The sequence below is a fragment of the Conger conger genome, chromosome 11 (assembly GCF_963514075.1).
Source record: "Conger conger chromosome 11, fConCon1.1, whole genome shotgun sequence".
Classification (NCBI taxonomy): domain Eukaryota; kingdom Metazoa; phylum Chordata; class Actinopteri; order Anguilliformes; family Congridae; genus Conger; species Conger conger.
Window position 1 is genome coordinate 12439352 of NC_083770.1, and position 13795 is coordinate 12453146.

Consider the following 13795-nt stretch of genomic DNA (forward strand, 5'->3'; position numbering starts at 1 on the left):
CACACACACACACACACACACACGCACACACACGCACACACACACACATGCATGGCTCAGCTGCTGTTTGCGTTTTAGAGACACAGTGAATGTGCTCCCACTGATAACGACACCCCCTCCACACACACACACACACGCACACACACACACACCCATGTGACAGGGGTGCAGGACATAGAATGCTACAAGGGGCGCAAAATGGCCCACAAACTGAGCTCCTGACCACAAAAAAACCCCTATGTTCACTCCTGACAGCCCCTTCCCATAACCGCCCTGCATTAGGCCTTGCCCCCCTCTCCCTCCCTCCCTCCCTCGCCCTCACGGCCAGGCAGGCTGTCTGGCGGGGCATCTGGCACCCGGGCTCCAAAGCAGCGCTGCCCTGCCGGCCCGCCGCGCACCGCCACTCCACTGTTGCCCGGTAACCGTCCCCGCCATGACCCGCCCCCGCCCGCGAGGTGGCGAGAGACCTCGTGTGCCAACCCTCCTCTGCCAGTCTGGTGTCACCTCCCTCTCCCTCTCTCCCTCCCTCTCCTCTCTCCCCAAGCCACCCACACCCTGGTATTATTCCTGGAAGAAAGTGAGAAAGTGTGGAGAAATCGCTGCTTACCAGCGGAACAATGACAGTGCAGCGAAATAACACCCACAGTGCATGACTCAGGGATAACGTTTCAAATATTTATTACCAAGCACATAATGAGGTCAGTGTACAGTTTCAGTACAGGCCGAACACAATGAGACAGGGCAGCTTGCATAAGAAGTGTGTGTGTGTGTGTGTGTGTGTGTGTGTGTGACTGAGCAGCGGGTAGTGAATCAAAGGTCTGTGAAGTCCACGTGCCGCTGCAGAACAGTAAGCCGCTACAGAGTTCATCCAGCGCTTCAGTCGGCTCCACGTGTAGAAAAACAGTTTGTTTGAAGTCACGTACAAAAAAAAGCTCTGCACGAGCGTTTGCACAGCTGCATCAAAGTTCATAGTCTTTGCCCTTCAAAGTCATTTGTATCTTTTTCCTCCCCCTCTCTTTCTCGCCCCCCTTCACAAGACTCATCTTGCAGTTTCTCCTTTGCAAATCAAGTTTCAGTTTCGCCCCCCAAAAGCAACATCCACAATCCAGTTTCGATAGTCCAAGAGTCACTTTCCTCAATTGTCACCAGGGGACCCCCCCCCCCCCCTCCCCTCCCTCTTACACCCCCAGTTCAGTCTTTTGGGGGACGGGGATACAGGGGCATGAGCATGGACTTCTGCTGCACCAAAGTCCAACATCCCTTCCAGAACTTTCCGGGCCAATCTGCGGTCCATCCGATCCCTCCTGCAAGGATAATCCCCCCACAGATTTCCGGGAGTTTGCCGGAGGGTCGTCCACCCGTCCCGGTGGGATGGCGTCACACTCAGAGCGGGTTCACCATCGCCATCTTTATCAGAGCAATCATCATCTTCATCACCACCTCCAGTGCCCCTGTTCATCGCTCGGGCAGGGTGATGGCGGGCACCCAGTCGTACACGCTGCGGCTCTCCTCGCAGAACACGCTCAGCTTATCCAGAGCGGAGCCTTTCCACGAGTCCTCGTCGGAGCTCTGTAAACGGCAGACGCAAAGAACAGCGATTAGCATCAGAGTGGGCCAGTAGCGTACGCTAAAGAACAAGCATCGGACCGGAATGAGGAAGTGAAACAGAGAGACTGTACGCACCGTGACTAGTATGCAGTGAGCGTCCTTCGGTTCACCGGACTCCTCTTTGCCGAGGATGTCGGCCAGGCGCTCGATGTCGTTCACCCTGACCACGTTGATGTCGTTCTCGAAGCAGAACGCCTGGATGAGCGTGAAGTGGATCTGCAGAGCGATGTCGCACTCGTACTCCTCGTCCGTGGCCAGCACGCAGAAAGCCACGCTGTCGGGATCACTGCAGAAGAAAACGCATAAGGATTTAGTGGCGGTTCTCTTTTTAAAAAATAAAATAAAAAATTTGACAGACGGCGAGCACGTGCATGAAAATACAGCGCATTCAGAGATTCGTACTTACACATTCATGACTTTTGCAGATTCGTAGACGCCAACTGTCAGGCAGTCCTGCTTCTTTGCGGAGACCAAAAGCTCCTCGAGGGCACTGCCAGCACACTGCATTCTGAAAGCAATAAGATGGGGAAATGCGTCACAAATAATGTTGCGCCACAGTTGCAGCTACTACACGTCTCAGTAAATTACATAGGCTAAACTGTCCAAGCTGAGATTCGTGCCGGTGAACGGCATTTGAGAAACATTATATTTGTCAAACAATTTGTTTCTAAGCAAACATGCATTCATAAAACTGAGGAGCTGTATTTACCTGTCACTGGCTTCGGTTGTGCTTTCCTGTCCACGAAGTTCTTCCAGAGTCATAATTAATATCCAGTTATTGTCGGGAACGGAGATACGGCTGAGTTCAGTTCGTTTCTCTACAGTAGCTACAGTTCGTTTGTGGGGCTCTACAGTGCTGTCACTGCTTTTATAATCCTGGATCAGTATTTCTCGGCAGTGGGCTGGGTGTTCCGCGCTTGCCGCAGCTGATTGGCTCAGAGGACACAAACGAATGCAAATATCGCCCCTAGTAATTACAGCGGCGCGTGTCAGCGCCCCACGTGGGGGCGGAACCTCGAGCGTTCTCTTTGTCATCATGGTTACCGGGCAGAGCCTGGCTTGCAGCCTTTAGTAATTGCATCAAAGAGATTTACCAACAACACAAAAAACTTCAAATGTACGACACGCGGGTGCTATTCCCAATCATTTTGCACCTGCGATGACTTGGCTTTAGCCTTATTCTCCCTTAGAACTTCGCTGTTTATTTAAACTTCTAAGGCTTGGCTCACGACCAATGTTATAAAGTATACACATTAAAAACGCAGCAAAGCAAAGCACTATATTTACTGTTGGACTATTGATTGCACTGCATTCCTTAGTTGTTGTTTTAGCTGTTAGTATTTAAAACTTTGCTTAATATCGTTTTTTTTTTTGGTTTTTTTTTGCTCTTACTGTTACTTTTTTTGTGAGTTTGTCTGCAGAAATAAAGTAAAATTCAGCAGGTTGGGCAGAGCACGCGTCGCTGATTTGCATGTGTAAAGGGGCCCCGTATAATTGCCAGACTTTGGCGTGTGGCGATTTACGCCCAGGACACTCGGGTTCAGTCACAATAGTTGCCCGTGTTCCACCTGCCGCTTGCGCTGCGAGGTGGGGGTTGGCCACTGTTCGTTCAGGCTTCCAGCCTCTCCTAGATCTTGCGATTACTTTTTACCCCCTTCTTTCAGAAACAGCTGCGCGCACGTCCACAGTGGCACGTGTCTAAAATACTTCTTTTGTTGTTCCCCCAGTGCGAACAATATAATTCGCCCGATGCGGTTCGAATTGTGTCAGTATTTTGTTACCACCATAGCTTCTGCAATGTAACATTAAGCAGCATTAATGTGGCTGCACTGAATGAGAAAGCTTCAATTTGCTATTTATAGTAGAAGCAGGTTAATCATTAGAGCATATTCCAAGAAAGGTCAGTGATTGTGTGAGATCTATGAAGCTGATTGTTCTTATAAAACCCGTTTTCTACTTTCCTCGATGTCTTCAATGGCCGTTGAAGCAAAATGTTCTGGCTTTAAAAGTGCTATTTATCCTTCTTATAATATTCCACATGTGCATATTACGTGCTTTTCAGTGCATGAAAGTTATGATTTGTTTGTTAACATTCTTCTCTGGAGGGTGATGAAATGTGGGTTACTAATCCCAAACTTGCAAGAAAACAGAAGCGAGAGCGCCCTCTGCTGGTGTTCAGCGAACACGACCTTTACCCCAAATAGATGATGATGGCGTGAAAGTGAGTCATGATGAGACAACTTGATGGTGGTTTCGGCCGAGACCCGGCCATTGTGGTCGCTCAGAGCGGAACGGTCTCCTGCTGTCGGTGCCTGGCAAACCATCAGCCCAGCCCCATGCCCTCCCGAAGCGTCCCTCTCCGTGAAGATACTGTTTACACAGTCAACAATTTCACAGGTGGACTCCGATAGAAAAGGAGACATCGGCACACTGCAGCGAATTGTCCACAAACAAGGCTAATGGTGCAAATAGCATCTTGACCCACACATATATTTGTCAGGTAGCGCTAGCAATTCACTTTCCGGTCATGTAACCTTACACAATCAGAATTACCACAGCAATGGATGCACTCTCAGATATAAAGTGACAGTGGAGGTACAGTTTTGTTCTTGAAGGATCAAATATCGCAAAAGGTACACATTATTATTGCCTTGGAGTACAACTTTATGAATCTGTGGTGCAGCCGCGGCAACAAACATTTGTACATTTCCCATACCTTTATTTATGTGAGTGCATGCGTGTCACATTTCATATGAGAGGACAGTAGTGGGCCCGGCTCATGTATTCTCTTTCATGCCTTAATATGATCAACCTACTGAAACCAGGTGAGGTGAGTAACGTGTGTGTTAACTGCTTTTATTGATCAATTGTGCTGATTCAAAGTGCCGACTCAGTGAAAAACAATGGAAACCCAATTGAAATCCTGTAGCTGCCAAGCTACACATCCCTGAGTTAAATTTCATGAAAGATTTCTTGCAGAAAGTATCATTCGCCTTTCTGTTTCATATCAGTGCTCTGAGGTGTGCATATAGTTGAGCAAGCATTTCAATTGTCCCCACGCACCAGTTGATAAACAGTCATTTCTGAAGATAAAATTGTATGTGCCTGGCAAAGTTCCTCTACTAAAGAACAAAAATAGTGTTTTCAAGCGCAAGACATACAAGGAAGATTGTGTGTTTTAATGGACTTTCACCTGCTGTCCCTGGTTTATATCGATCATCATGCGAAGAATATAAACCAGTAGCCTCCAGTAGCCTCCAGTATTCCGGATGTAATGCATTTAGTTGTAAGGACTGCCATCTAGTGGTGAAAGTACTAATAAACGTGAGACTTTTAACAGACTTGTTCAGAAATCAGTTTCCATTCATTATATTATTGGCATTTGGCAGACGCTCTTATCCAGAGCGACGTACAGTTGATTAGACTAAGCAGGAGACAATCCTCCCCTGGAGCAATGCAGGGTTGAGGGCCTTGCTCAAGGGCCCAACGGCTGTGCGGATCTTATTGTGGCTACACTGGGATTAGAACCACCGACCTTGCGTGTGCCAGTCATTTACCAGAAGTGACACAAAGCATCTGGTTCTTTCCTGTCCTGGAAAGATTTTCTTAATTATTCATATTTTTCATTTTATGTTGTTTATTTCTATAGTCTCAAATTGTTTGTGGAGGTGTGAACAAAATGTAAGAAAAAAAAAAGGTTTGCTTTGAAAGAGGTTTTCACAATAACCTCCAAAAAGGCTTCAATAACCCTCACAGTCAAGTCTTGCGCGTCCCAGTCATTTACCTTAACCACTACGCTACAGGCCGCCCTACAGTATGATGGCTGGTCTGTAGTGATAATACTCGTGTTTTATTTATGTATAATTTATGGATACTGTATGCTCTAAAATTACCGAAAACTGTCGTCCTATTTGTGCTCACTGGAGATTCAAATAGTTTGAGATTACATTTTAAAAACTTCAAATGTACGACACGCAGGTGCAATTCCCAATCATTTTGCACCTGCGATGACTTGCCTTTAGCCTTATTCTCCCTTAGAACTTTGCTGTTTATTTGAACTTCTAAGGCTGGGCTCACGACCAATGTTATAAAGTATACACATTAAAAACGCAGCAAAGCAAAGCACTATATTTACTGTTGGACTATTGATTGTACTGCAAATGCTTCTACTTTTAACAGACTTGTTCAGAAATCAGTTTCCATTCAGTATGATGGCTGGTCTGTAGTGATAATACTCGTGTTTTATTTATGTATCATTTATGTTTACTGTTTGCTCTAAAATTACCCAAAACTGTCGTCCTTTTTGTGCTCACTGGAGATTCAAATAATTTGAGATTAAGAGAAGCGCTGTCACACAAATAATATGATTCATGGTTTTATTATTTCACAACACTCACGAACAAGACGGACACAACTTGCAAGTCAGAACTTAACTGATCGGTCAAAGTCTTATTTCAGAACCGATTGACCCACGTGATCCAAGTCTCTTTTTCTCTGCAAAGTAAACTTCAGAAGACTGTTTTATCATTAAATGTCCATTATAATCCTCTGGGGTATTCTGCTCATTCTTTTGACCGCTATAGCATCTTTATGGAACATAAAGTCTATAACATAGCGCCGCGCTGTAAATTCGGTTGACGCTACTGTCTTTGCTTCTCCGGGCAAAGCTTCCTCGAAGCCTCCCTTGCCGCAGTGGTTCACCAGGCCGCATCCGTACAAAGGACGGGGGAATTTCTGGCATAAACATCACCGCGCGACCGCAAGGACACTCTCTGGCGGGTCCTCGCGCTTCCTGGAACGATATCCCTCTTCCGGAACATCCAGGGATGTGTGGAATTTGCACCATCCGTGTCTAGTGTAGGATGATTATTCCTTCAGGGTAACAGCATCTCCGCGGAGAGTTGTAAAGTCCCAGTTCAGCGCTCAGGGAGAGTGATTTCAGGCACCCAGTCGTTCAGGCTGCGGCTTTCCTCGCAGAACAGGTGCAGCTTCTCCAGAGCTGGGTCCTTCCACGAATCCTCATTTGGGTTCTGTTTCAAAATAAGAGGAGATGACATTAGTATCACTGACAAAACATGTTATCTAGTTTCTCATTACGTTTTACACTCAGTTGAATAGTCATTATCGAAATCACAGTAGTACTACATACCGTGATAAGAACGCAGTGAGCATCTTCAAGATCGCCGGCTTTGTCGCCCAATATCTCGACAAGTCTCTGCATGTCGTTCACTCTGACGATGCTGATGTCATTGTCGAAGCAGAACGCCTGGATCAGGGTGAAGTGGATCTGCAGAGCGATGTCACACTCGAACTCCTCGTCGGTAGCCAAGACGCAGAAAGAAACGCTGTCTGGATCACTGAAAGATTTGAAGAAAAAACATTTTAGTGTATGCTCATATAATCATTAAGCAAAGTATTACAGTGCATATAACCAATGCCATTTAATAGCTAAGTGTACTGTACTTACTCGTTCATAATTTTTGCAGATTCGTAAACGCCAATGGTAAGGCGGTCCTCGGTATGAGCGGAGGCCAGCGCCTCGGTCAGAGATTTCCCTGGACTCTGCATCTTTGCGTTGGATAGTGATGTAGGATAGCGATATAGGTAAACAAGAAGACAAGCTAAGCAAGTCAGAGCTTTGTGTCAAACATTAGCTCAGGATAGAGCTTATATATACTCAGGATCCAACTGAAGTTTTGCAACGGCTGCGCTGATTGGTTCCATGAATACAATGGGTGACCTCCGGTCAGACGCGTGCCCATAGAGGTTTTTTGAAGAAAGACCAACAGTCACGGAGAATTATGACAGAATCAAAACTTTTTTCTCTCCTTTTATTTGCCAATGTTTTGACATAAGGGCAAAAGTGTGGCAGAGTTTTAATCGCACTTCTCGTCGAAATGCTATTCCAGTAGCCTATGCTGTTTTTGTGAAATGCTAAAACCAGACAAAATGCGAAAACTTTTAGACGTTCCATGGTCCATTTTTCGCCTTCCTGAAAATTATTCTTGAGGTTTTTTCAATATTTATTTATGTTTATGCTTATACTATTGCAGTGCACCTGGGGTTTACATACAAGGGCACAGTGAAACGTTAAGTGTCCCAACTCTGGCGAAGTTCCAACCTTGATAGAGTAGCCTACTAGGCCTACATTTTATTCCACTTGGACTTGTATAAAATCTGTTGAAGTTAATTTAACACTAAATATTTTACAGTGGAGAAAGTGATTATGTCTGCGATATATAATAGCTCTGTCTAAAATCTCGAATCAAGCAAAGGGTTGAATTTAGCAGGCAGATTGTTGATGGCACGCGTTCCTGCTTTGCATTTGTAAAGGTTCCTTATTGGACAATGGTCCAACCTCGGCGCGTGGCATCTGGAATGTCTCCTAACTTTTTTTCCTCTTTTTTTTTGAGCCTCCCGGCTCCATCTGCCAAAGTGGGGGTAGGGCCCCAGGTCAGCATGCGCCACCCCTGCTTTAATTCTGAAATAGATACAACTGCACCTGTATGCTTTCATTAGCAATACCCAATCACGGCTTAAAATAAAGCGGACGCTTAATGAGCAGAGATACACAGAAATGCAATTGATTATTTAGCATTTAGAAATGCAATTGATTATTGATGATGATAAAAAGACACAGAAATGACATGTGTCGTATTAAACGAATCAGCATTACATAGGCTATCTAAGCATGATTAGGCATTCCACAGAACGATAATTTACACTGCATAGAAAAGTATGTATGATATTCTTTTTTTAACTTAACACGTTGATATCCGTGGCTTTTCTGGGGCAATATATGGCAATGCGAATTGAAACGGTATTGAGGCTTATTGATATCCCACTATGCTATATATTTCCAGATAACTTTTTGACATTGCCAGACAATTAATGCAACACACGCGCTGCTCATTTGCATCTGTACAGATCGGTCAGGTTTGGGCAGAGTGCGGCCTGCGCTTGTTCTGCTCGCTCGGCTGGTTCCACAGCACCCCGACCACCTGTCAGTCGTGGTTATTTTGTTTAAAATGGGGGTAGGGCAACACCCCGTCTCTTTTCGCTCCGCAGATGTGCCTGAGATTGGTATCGACCAGCACGCGCCACTTAAAGAAAAAGATATAATCGCAAGTTTGCACTTTCTAGGTGTGCGGGCGGCCAATTATTGCCATGGCGACGTGCTGCCACAAGCGTTTCGACACACATCACGAAAACTATTATCAAGCAAATGTACAGGTGTTGGACTGTTGGTTATAATTTGACCCCTGCAGACAATTTACACAATACAGAGCTTTGTGGCCTACTGGAACTTGATTACGATTTGCAATCTTAAATCTTCATAAGTTGACTGTAGCCACTTATTTGAATAGCACATAACATTCCTTTTTAGAATGCGATTGATTATAATTTGACTAGGACAGACTATTTATACATACTATACAGCTTTGCAGCCTACTGCAGTTGTGACATGAAATCTTTATCACATGTTGTCATCATTATTCGAGGTTGTAAACAGGTGCTCATTTGAATTGCACTGTTGGTATAAACATTTTAGAAGGGCGGCACACGCCTATCAAGAATCCATTGAATTTGATCACAGACTGCATTCCAACTATTGTACACCGTAAACAAGCTATTTTGGGGAGATGGTGCATGGGTCATGTGTTCTGTCCCATAGGCTATGCGATGATATGCCGGTCTGTTTACTAAATAGGCCTACTATAGACATTTGCAGTGTTTGTTTGTGTGCAGCTCGGGAGCATGCCTACCCTAACTTAAAACGAGGAGTCATACGGCTCCTCCCTTCAGTGTGTTGAAGTGAATTCTTCACAATGCAGAAGTCGTTGGCCGATTATTTTCTGTGCTGTTTGAATATTATCGAAGTAACGTCCGCGGCACGCGCTGCTCTACATTTGTATAGGCTCGCGGACAATGGGCCGGCACGCAGTAGCATCTGGAGGTCTGGGCTATTATGGGGGTTTCTGCCTCTTCATAGCGACACTTCTCCATCTGCTGGAGGAGGGGCACTCGTAAAGATGGGGGATGGTAGATTAGCTATTATCCTTCAACTCATATTATTACTAACATCTCCGAATTTTGTTGTTGTTTTAGCTATTCAGATTCTAAAAATAGCCTACATATGTAGGCACTTATATCCCCAGGTTTAGGCTATATTGGTTCTAATCAATCGCGCTAATATTTTAAACTAATATTAAGAAGTTAAATATTTGAGTTTGAGAGTAGTTATGCTGGACTTTTTGGTTAGGCTACTATATGACCAAATATTTCCATTAACCAACATTTTAACAATTGGTGGACGTTGGTTCAAAATAACCAGCGACTATTCAAAATTACGGCTCAAAATAAATGTGTACATAGATATACATAATATAGGCTATAAACTGTATTTTCGGTTTGTTCTTCTCCAGCAGATTGTGCACGGCACACGCGTCTCATTAGCATTTGTAAAGAAGAGCTAATAATAACTGTGATTTCAGACTGGGTCGGAGCACAATGGAATCCATTCAACCAAACTTCTTCAGCGAGGGCCTAAGCCCCACCTGCTGCAAGGGATGGGCTGGCACCGGGCGCTATACGGGCCGATCATAACTCAGTGGATTCGGTTTTTAATGATATTCTGACAGCAGTTTAGAAATGGTATAAATGCTACACGCACAAGTTATACTCTTTAAAAAGTTACCATTTGCTGAAATAACCCGGGTATGTGCTGCATGAAGTCACAAAAATAAAATAAAATGTAAAAAACAGAATAACCAATTGGAAGTGGTATAAGTATTTCGAATGTTGAGTTAGGTCAAGTAGCATAACTTCACAGTGGTGCAGGTCGTTAATCAAAAATTATTTCATCAGATGGAAAGAAAGGCATGTGCGTAACAGCACACAAAAGATGGGGCATTAGGGAGACCTCATCAATCTGCCACGAGCCAGGGTGACAATAGCATTAGCATACCAATACGCCGCTCAGGCGGCCAATCAGATTTCAGGACATTCATTACAGCCACGGGCTGCAGGGTATAAAACCTCAGCCCGTGCCGGACACACTCACTCAGCTTTCGAGCTATTACGGATTCACGACAAACAACGAAAACCCTCTGGAACTCTATCCTCCATTTCAACATGACTCTGGAAGAAGTCTTCGTTCAAGAGACCGCCGTGAGAGTGCAGTCCACCGGGAAGGCACTGGAAGAAGTTTTGGTTTCGGCTAAGAACAACGAGTGCCTTACCATCGGTGTCTACGAGTCTGCTAAAGTTATGAATGTGTAAGTATTACTCCCAATAATCCATGCTGCAACCAATGGCGTGATTCCTGTTTGTGATTAAAGCATGAGTGTGTTCGTGAACAGTGCGCTAATGTTCTCTTTCATTTATTTTTCAGTGATCCAGACAGCGTTTCTTTCTGCGTCTTGGCTACCGACGAGGAGTTCGAGTGTGACATCGCTCTGCAGATCCACTTCACCCTGATCCAGGCGTTCTGCTTCGACAATGACATCAGCATCGTCAGAGTAAACGACATGGAGCGACTTGTCGAGATCTTGGGCGACAAATCCGGCGATCTTGAAGATGCTCACTGCGTTCTGATCACGGTATGTAGTCCAACTGTGATTTCGATAATGACTATTCAACTGAGTGTAAAACATAATGAGAAACTAGATAACATGTTTTGCCAGTGATACTAATGTCATCTCCCCTTATTTTGAAACAGAACCCAAATGAGGATTCGTGGAAGGACCCAGCTCTGGAGAAGCTGCACCTGTTCTGCGAGGAAAGCCGCAGCCTGAACGACTGGGTGCCTGAAATCACTCTCCCTGAGCGCTGAACTGGGACTTTACAACTCTCCGCGGAGATGCTGTTACCCTGAAGGAATAATCATCCTACAAGGATGGTGCAAATTCCACACATCCCTGGATGTTCCTGAGGAATCCAGTTCCAGGAAGCGCAAGGATCAGTCTGAGAGGGTCCATGCGGTCGCCCGGTCGGTCGGTTCATGCCAGGAAATCCCCCGTCCTTTGTGCGGATGCGGCCTGGTATAACCACTGCGGGGAAAGTGGCGAGTTTTACTCCTGTTGTGAAAGGGAGAAAACGTCGCGTTGGGACACTGCTTTGAAGACACGATGCGTGTTTTCTTGTCGGACAGTTGTTGTGCAACAAGTCTGGAGTGTTATTGACAAGATATTTTTTTTTACTTAAAATATCTGGTTTGCTGAAATGTTTATTGTTGATTGCTGAACTACAATAAAAACTCAAAATTGATATGCGTGTCATGTGTTGATGCAGCTTCAAATGTTTATTTTACGATTGATTGCATTTCATATTCGGTCAAGCTAATAAGATGCAGAGCAGACACTTTGCTAGGGAAATGCATTGCATGCAAACTAAAAATGTTTCGAACAATGCATCAACAAATCATGCTCTGTTGCAAGTTTCTGAATAAGTGACCGAAACTCTAGAATTCATTTGCATCACAACTAGACTGCTCGCTCCGTCTGCAGCACGCCGCTCACCCCGCTGATCTGCATGTGTATGGCAGGAATACAATGGGGGCGCTATGCCCCGTGACATCTCGGGGCCTACACAGAAGGGGTCCCTTTAGCACACAGATGTCCGCCCAGCGACTCTCTGCCATCTGCCACGTTCACCACGGGGAGGGGAGGAGGGGAGCACGCCGGTGCTGTCATATGGTATCCGTCCAGCTGGCTGCATTGTTCTCGAAAGGGCCTCTTCTGTCTCGCCGGCCGAATTTTGTAATAATTCAAAGACGCAAAGAAATGCGCCTCGCAGTTGTCTGCGAGTTGAATGGCCTCACTAAAATCGCAAGTGACAGCGTCTTATTTACAAAACATTCAAAAATTATTTTAGGGTAAATACACTAAAGTGAATGTAAAAGTTAGGATATGAAGCTGTATGTGAACAAATTGAGTGTGCAATTAACTTTTGAACAAGAATGAGAGTAACAAAACACAGGCGCACACACTTCTAACTCCAACGTTATGGTTTTATCATGTAAAGTCGTTGGGAACATAAAAACTTAAGAGTCCGAAACAAAACTTAACTTACAGACCACATGTCAACATGTGTCAGTCGAGCTGTACTGTAAGACTAAAATAAGTCAGGCAATGAAGAACCATCTTAGAGAATACCAGCAAATACTCAACAGCATAAAAGTAGCATATCTGATCAACAGGCTAGACGGTATATTATCAATAAGTGCATCAAAATCTTACAACAAAAATGCATCACTGTCACAAACAGGTCATGACATTTTCATTTTTTATCTACATGTATAGATACACAATACATCAAAACATGGTGACAAATAAATGCCCTTATCAGCAAAAAAAAAACTTTCTTCAATACAGAATAAAACAAGTACACCTTAGAGAACAGATCAATAGGCTACTGCATTTCCATAATTATTCACCGAATGTCACATAGTATACCCATCGATTAGTTTATCTGCTATGTGCAGCTACCTTGCATGTTTACAAGTCAGGATTTCAGCTTTAAGCACCACATTCATGAATATGCCACAACTCCCTTCTTTAAAAGCAATCTTTAGACATATAAAATCACATTTAACAATTACAGTCCTTTGATGAGTTTGTTCCATTCATATAAACACAGACAAAATAAACAAAACAACAGAATAATCTAAAATGACTTTAAAATGACACAAACACACAACGTACTACAAAGGGTATGTTCACGGTGGCTTCACCACATCTAAAAGCTGTGTAGCCCCTTGCTACAAGGGAAAAAAATAGAAACTTGCCCCATTTTTAAGAGCCAAGTTTCGCATGGCTTGGACAGAAAGAAAAATCGAACAGATGCGGCCAGAGATTTCTTTCCCATGATAAAAACCTGTACCCATGCACGATGGGCATTTCAGCAAGCACGCCCATCACAACACTGAACTAAGTACGTATGCTGCGGTGTGTACAAATAATTTGCACATTCACTTTATGCAATTATATAAGATATAAAAAATGTTATTGAAGTTGACAGTAAACGGGAAGCTCTGACACAGATTTGAGAAATGCAAAGTGCGAATACGAGACTTAAAATATCTCTACCACGGAGACCGTGAGGGCTATCTGTCCCGTCTGAAAACTCTCCATGGAAGAAGTCTTATTTACCCCCCCATCCGTTACCCCACCCAACCCCCCCATAT

At 44.3% G+C, this 13795-nt stretch overlaps 3 protein-coding genes across 3 annotated transcripts; 1 reads left to right on the forward strand and 2 right to left on the reverse strand.

The window, feature by feature from the left end:
- Window positions 1-661: 661 nt before the first annotated feature.
- gadd45ga (growth arrest and DNA-damage-inducible, gamma a) lies at window positions 662-2449 on the reverse strand. Its single transcript, XM_061260341.1, has 4 exons — window positions 2318-2449; window positions 2015-2116; window positions 1684-1894; window positions 662-1569 (listed from the first exon to the last, which is right to left on the reverse strand). Exons 1-4 carry the CDS (start codon window positions 2368-2370, stop codon window positions 1456-1458), a joined length of 480 nt encoding a protein of 159 aa, XP_061116325.1. The 5' UTR covers window positions 2371-2449; the 3' UTR covers window positions 662-1455.
- Window positions 2450-6062: 3613 nt separating this feature from the next.
- Window positions 6063-7191, reverse strand: LOC133140748 (growth arrest and DNA damage-inducible protein GADD45 gamma-like). Its single transcript, XM_061260918.1, has 3 exons — window positions 7076-7191; window positions 6758-6965; window positions 6063-6638 (listed from the first exon to the last, which is right to left on the reverse strand). The coding sequence occupies exons 1-3, from the start codon at window positions 7174-7176 to the stop codon at window positions 6525-6527; spliced, it is 423 nt and encodes a 140-aa protein (XP_061116902.1). The 5' UTR covers window positions 7177-7191; the 3' UTR covers window positions 6063-6524.
- A 3368-nt stretch (window positions 7192-10559) lies between these two features.
- Window positions 10560-11877, forward strand: LOC133140673 (growth arrest and DNA damage-inducible protein GADD45 gamma-like). Its single transcript, XM_061260786.1, has 3 exons — window positions 10560-10886; window positions 11003-11210; window positions 11330-11877. The coding sequence occupies exons 1-3, from the start codon at window positions 10744-10746 to the stop codon at window positions 11441-11443; spliced, it is 465 nt and encodes a 154-aa protein (XP_061116770.1). The 5' UTR covers window positions 10560-10743; the 3' UTR covers window positions 11444-11877.
- The last annotated feature ends 1918 nt before the right edge of the window (window positions 11878-13795 follow it).

Bases quoted from the DNA above. Each gene is read 5' to 3' on its own strand.
- gadd45ga (XM_061260341.1), bottom strand. From the start codon at position 2,370: ATGACTCTGGAAGAACTTCGTGGACAGGAAAGCACAACCGAAGCCAGT. The intron at 1,895-2,014 runs GTAAGTACGAAT...TTTCTTCTGCAG, and splicing joins TCTGCAAAAGTCATGAATGT to TGATCCCGACAGCGTGGCTT. The intron at 1,570-1,683 runs GTGCGTACAGTC...TGCCGTTTACAG, and splicing joins CTCACTGCATACTAGTCACG to AGCTCCGACGAGGACTCGTG.
- LOC133140748 (XM_061260918.1), bottom strand. From the start codon at position 7,176: ATGCAGAGTCCAGGGAAATCTCTGACCGAGGCGCTGGCCTCCGCTCAT. The intron at 6,966-7,075 runs GTAAGTACAGTA...CAAATCTTTCAG, and splicing joins TCTGCAAAAATTATGAACGA to TGATCCAGACAGCGTTTCTT. The intron at 6,639-6,757 runs GTATGTAGTACT...ATTTTGAAACAG, and splicing joins CTCACTGCGTTCTTATCACG to AACCCAAATGAGGATTCGTG.
- LOC133140673 (XM_061260786.1), top strand. From the start codon at position 10,744: ATGACTCTGGAAGAAGTCTTCGTTCAAGAGACCGCCGTGAGAGTGCAG. The intron at 10,887-11,002 runs GTAAGTATTACT...TTTATTTTTCAG, and splicing joins TCTGCTAAAGTTATGAATGT to TGATCCAGACAGCGTTTCTT. The intron at 11,211-11,329 runs GTATGTAGTCCA...ATTTTGAAACAG, and splicing joins CTCACTGCGTTCTGATCACG to AACCCAAATGAGGATTCGTG.